This window comes from Protopterus annectens, chromosome 4.part0 (genome assembly GCF_019279795.1).
Source record: "Protopterus annectens isolate FY-2018-M chromosome 4.part0, PAN1.0, whole genome shotgun sequence".
Classification (NCBI taxonomy): domain Eukaryota; kingdom Metazoa; phylum Chordata; order Ceratodontiformes; family Protopteridae; genus Protopterus; species Protopterus annectens.
In genome coordinates this window covers 335,695,718-335,701,717 of record NC_056733.1, presented here as the reverse complement: position 1 = coordinate 335,701,717, position 6,000 = coordinate 335,695,718, and the positions used below count along the sequence as shown (strand labels likewise).

At 35.1% G+C, this 6,000-nt stretch overlaps 1 protein-coding gene across 1 annotated transcript in view; it reads left to right on the top strand.

Annotated features, from left to right (window-relative positions):
• The first annotated feature begins 3,616 nt into the window (after positions 1-3,616).
• The window catches only part of LOC122800251 (solute carrier family 2, facilitated glucose transporter member 11-like), a 400,142-nt gene continuing 397,758 nt past the window's right edge, over positions 3,617-6,000 (top strand). The window contains exons 1-2 of the mRNA XM_044069742.1: positions 3,617-3,628; positions 3,872-3,970. Coding sequence (XP_043925677.1) covers positions 3,617-3,628; positions 3,872-3,970 — 111 coding nt within the window. The remainder of the gene's footprint in view (positions 3,629-3,871; positions 3,971-6,000) is intronic.

Here is a 6,000-nt window from a genome sequence, read left to right as displayed (position 1 = left end):
AGGTAACATTTGTGACAGTGTGGATTTTGCCATGTATATATGCAACGCACAGCAGTAAACTAGTCTGTATTGATATAGGCACAAAGGCTATATGAGCATTTTGTATTAGAACGAGTCCAGCAGGATCCAACCTACTTAAAACGAGAAGAAACAGATTGTAATTAAATTCTATTCTATTTTATTCTAACATGTGGATTCACAAATTTTGAAAGGACAGTTTAAACACCATTGTACTACACACAGGTTTAAGTAACATTTTGTAAGGGTATGTTTTTAACATCCTAGATGTTGTTTACTGACAAGTTTTTTATGTACTTGGGTTATACCAAGACCATTTTTAAAGTACTTTTTAAAATATTTTTAAAATATTTTTCAAGCATATTTGAAAGTATATTTTACTTTGTTTGAATTTAATATATGTACTTATGACACAGTATATTTTATGACTTTCTTGCTATGGGCAGGAATTTGTTTCTTAATTAATTAATGAATTTAATTAACTAATTTGGCCAATTAAGAGAATTATATATAAACTGAATGGCCACATTGTTCATGCACCTTGAAAGTTTTATCTGTGGTTTATCTGTGAATAAAGGTTCTGTGCGAAGGAATATTTTGGTGAACAACATTGGTTTAACCATTTTTGACTGGTGTCGTTGAGTAAGACTGAGCTGGTGATCTTTCTTCAAACTTCTTAGTCTGTATTGATCATAATGTCACATACAGGAATAGCAATGTCCCTCCTAACACCTCCAGCAGATGTTATGGTACCAAAACAGTGTGCGTGATTACCCTCATAGAGTGTAGACATGTCATAATAGTTGTACAAGTGTGTTTGTGCAGAATCATCTCTGATCACTCAGAATCATATATGTTATGTCAGAGATATGGGATTGCTGGTGGTATTATTCTGATATTGTCCATGATTGTGGTTGCTTCTTTTAATGTTGTCTATGAGCCTTTACCTGTGTCCCACTTGCTGGCGACTTCTGCTGAGATTACACTCATATTCAGGCAAATCAGTTTGCATAGCTTCACAATATGAACCCTACCGCAATTGTATGTAACATCCCTGATAAATGTCCTCTGCATTGTTCATGTAAGGATGCTTATCTCACATAGACATCTTCACAATTATGTCACCTTGTGTGACAGTCGCATAATACCCATTTTCACTTTGCAGTCCCTACTTTACCATATTGATATGTGATTGGTGTCTTCCAATGACATGCCCTTGTCTGCTGTACATTAGCTTGTTTCACCTGTCCTCTTTCCCTGTGTTAATTCCTACAGTTCATCTGTGTGTCCCTGTTCAATACACATACTTCCCCCGAGTGTTTATTTTACATGGCAGTCCATATATCCTTACAGATCATTTACACACATTCAGTACAGAATCACAGGGATGGGATTTCACAATACTCTGCACTGTATACACTGTCCTGTACTGTGTTTGGACCATATACTTAACTATCATACCTAACAACTATCCAGATTTTCACAGAATGGCCATTTTTTGCCGTATCACACTGGTATGATCTCAGGACTAATGTGACTCAATAATTGCATAATTTGAGTTTCAGACTTCAAATCCTTCATGCGAAGCCTACACGGAATTTACTGAATCTCTGCAAATGCCTTGTTTTTCTGAATATTTTCATATCTACCGTTTTTCTATTTTCCACTAAAATCCTGTAAAATTCTAAACTTGGTAAGTACAAAAACAAAGGAATTCAGAGAATTTGGCATTTTAAGCAAGGTTACACTTTCAATAAAACTTGAATTTCACCTGCCAGTTTTCTTAACTTAGTATTCTATTTTTAAATTTTGCTTTCAGTGTCTTACAGACAAACAAAAATCTGCTTTTGATCAGTTTGTATAAACTATGAAAGTTACAAACAGAATAGTTGTGCTGACGGTAAACTAGAGTAACAATCATTAGGAAAACACATGGAATTTCAGCTAATGAAAATGAATCTTCATTATTTTAGTAAACATAGATCACTAGTTTTGTCCACAATGAGCAGTTTAGTGCAAAATGAATATAGAATCCAGTTTTGCCACTGTGCTGTGCACAGTGAGTATAAACATGATGCATGAACTTGTGTCCAAGTTCTGAGCTTGGAGTTCATGCATGTTGGAGGGGGACATTATAATGAATTAATTTTTATTCAAAGTCAGTCTGTTTACTGCAGCTTTAAATTGGAAGAGACACAAGTGAGTCAGAGATACATAACATGTTACATGACCCACCCTTTTATATATAAATGTGCATTTATTTCCTACAGAGATGTCTTTATGTTAAAAAGAACAAATAAATAAATAAATAAAACTTGCTTAAATCAATAACTGAGGAGTAGCATAACCAACCAATTAAATATCATTTAATTAAAATTACATAATTTGTATATTTACTGAATTCTTATATTAAGTAGATACATGGATACCAATAAATATTACATCATCAGATGGAGATGAACATACTATTAATTTAATGTGGAACTGTTATTTTTTAGGTCCAGTTATTTGGTATACACATAGTATTATCTGGAAGTCACAACAAGTTGTTATATATTGTCTAGTTGAAGCAAAAATAACTCTGGGAGATTTTCATGTTTTACTGTTACAAATGTGAGTCTCAGACTACAGAATCTCTTCTGCTGAGATGCAAAATACAAAATCTCCAGCTTTTTGTTTGCTAATTGTCCTAATGACATGTCACACTTCCAGGTGGACTGCTTTCATAACTAAAAAAGTGAACAATGACAAAAGGGTGTACCTGCAAGTGCATTTTACAGATGAAACTGTAATATGGAAAACCCTGATTCAAAACTATGTTATGATGTGTTGGCTGATTACTTCTTAACATAAGTGCTGATGGGGAACTGTAATCCACCAATGTTAAGTATACCTAGGGATTGTTCACAAAGCAAAGATGTAGTAATTCTTTCACATCTTGATTCTGTTTCTGACATATTAGGCTTTACAGTGTACTGTAGTGCTACACATTATAAAAGAAAAAGGGTAAGGAGTGACCATATTTAACCTGTCATAGGATCATAGGATCGTATAGGATTACTAGTCTATTGACCCAGAGGTCATGTTAAACCTAACCATTTCAACCCAATGTAATACCATAAAAGTACTAGTCAATACCACAAGACTGCATTTAGTGATGACTGCCCATGTCCAGGAAGGTTGTGGGCGCTATCCCTGGTAAGAATTTACAGTACCCCATTTACTTGTCCAGGTTCCTCTTGAACAGTGTCATAGAAGTGCTCTGTTTCATAGAGTTAGAGTCAGTTTAGCTGGCTTTATAAACTCTGCTTTCAGACTAACTCCAATGGTTGTCTATTGTTTGGCTTACAAACAATTACATTTGTGGGATGCACTTTAAAATGTATCACTTCTAGAAGCTCTAAACTTACCATCTCATTATTCAAGTTCCTTATTTATGAACTAGAGTATGTTGCTATAATCAGATAGAGCTTAACAAGAAAACATTAATATGTAACAGATAAAGAAGAAATCCATACTGCTACACCTGGTGGGGGATAAATACCTGAAGTGTAATGAAATTTTATACCATTTGGATCTATATTGTGTGTGATAGAGAATGACAAATTGGGTACTCATATTAATATTCAAGGTGTGCTCACATCTTTGGGCTATTGTATTAGAGTTTTAACATCATAAAGCACGTGCTATCTCACAGCAGCTACATTAAATAGTGATGATACAGGAGCCATAACTAAGCTAGATGTTTTTGATTGACAATTTATTTGAGATGTGATGATATTTATTTGCAAATTTGAAAACAGGTTTACAGTAAGACTTCCTTGTTTTTTATGGTTCTTAATATTTTATCCAGGTTCAAAAATGCAACCTTTTCCTGGCTACATGTGCTGCTGGGATTGGAGGAACTTTTCAGTATGGTTACAATATTTCTGTCATCAATGCTCCCACAGAGGTAAGAATTTATAATGTATATGCATGCATCTAAAGAGAGTGAAAAAGCTTACTTAAAGATTATGCATAACAAATTATTTACATGTGTGGGACATTTTTGTGGGAGTTTCACTGTAAGTGATCAACACCCCTTAAGTAGTAATGAATACACTGAGTGAAATAAAAACACGCTAATTAAAAGCCCTCTTTTCTAAGAAAGAAATATGGTTATTAATTAACAACTAAAAAGACACACTTGTGTGAGTTCTTGATAACATTATAAGGGAGCAAAGAGACAGATAGCTGAAGAATTAAAAATTAAGTTGTTGCAGCTATGAAGCTGACACCAAGATAGCCATGAAATGAGAGCTCACATTTTTATTCAAGAGATCTTTTACTAAATGTTATGATTTGGTAGAAAGGTTACTAAACTCTAAATGGTTAAGAGTATGTCTCTGGTGTGCTGCTATTCAACCATATTGGTGCAGATGTCATTATAGTCTTTTAAAATGCATACAGTTAGCCTAAAGTTTTCTATACATGTCCAATTTCATAATCAAAGTAATTCACTATGTCTTATGTTAGTTCAGTTATTGTATTAAGTTCTCAGAGTTTTTGGCTCTGCCTTGTGCTCTAACCTAGCCGAGGTGTGTCATTATTCCACTATAACAGACCCATGCTTATTCTGTATTACATAATACATAATGGATTACACTACTTAGTGCATGAATGAACACTAGTTGCAAATGTAACAACAAATAGAGCTAAGTGAAAAGTCTGATGTGTTGTGCTGTATGTGCATATGTCAAAAACAGTTGGAAGGAAACAGAAACAAACACTCATACAAGTCTTGGGTGAAGTGTCAGAAAACATACATACAAGTGTAATAGGTATATGTGGGTTGGGAGATGGTGCATGTAGATGAGACTGTGATGCCTACAATGCTACTAGAAATCTACAACCATCCATACTAAGATGGATGTTTATAAAGCAACTCAGCAAGACACTACACCACAATAACGGACATAGAATGTGTAGAGAACTGAAATTTATAGTAGAGAAAATGACATATAATCATGTAAGCACACCTCTTATGAAGAGCACAAACACAAGGAAAGGTTACTTGGCAGTCTGCATGGCAACAGTTATTCGATCATAGAAAATACATATAGTGACACAAGATCAAGTACATACCAAAGACCACCATCTGCATGAATGTTTAGGAAAATATCTAGTAATGCAACCAGGCTACACAGTGAATCCCACCAAACAGTGTACTATCGCTATACTAAACCGTTGGGTTGGAATTCATATATGATCACTTTAGATGGGTTGTTTTGCTTGCATATTGTAGTGCATTGTGCAAAGGAAGACTTTGGATTTTTATGCTGTCTTGTGTCCTCTTTCATGCCTTTGTTAGGGCTCCAAGATGACACATTTTGTTTTTATTTGGTCACTCTCCCCATCTTTCTCAAACATGAGAAATGCCCCTTTAGTTATTTTAAAGCTCTTTCTGGTGGTCTAATGGTTAGATCTTTGATAGACAACAAGATCAGCCAACCAACACTCTCCTCCTCAAATCAGAAACAAATCCAGTACTAAGTGACCTAGGCAGTTGCCTAGGCTCCACTGGCTGGGGGTGCACTGGCTAGAGGGCTGCCACAACATTCAATTTTTAAACAATTAAAAAACATTCCTTCTTTAAGGATGCACTCTGCATCTATGCTTGTGATTTCTTCTATAACAACACACTCTGCATCTGTATGTGCATTGTAACATGAATTTAAATGTTCGAACTTTCCTGCTGCAGCTGCTTTTTGCATGGAATTTAACAAAAATAACTTGCTTGATGCCATAAGAGAGATGAGTGAGATTGCTTGCTACTGCTGTGAGAGAAATGAGCAAGCTGTTCCTTCCATGGATAGGTCACAGAAACTGCCATATAAGAAAGAGAGAGAGTGTGTGTGTGTGTGTGTGTGTGTGTGTGTGTGTGTGTGTGTGTGTGTGTGTGTGTGTGTGTGTGTGTGTGTTTGTGACAGAGAAAGAGAAATT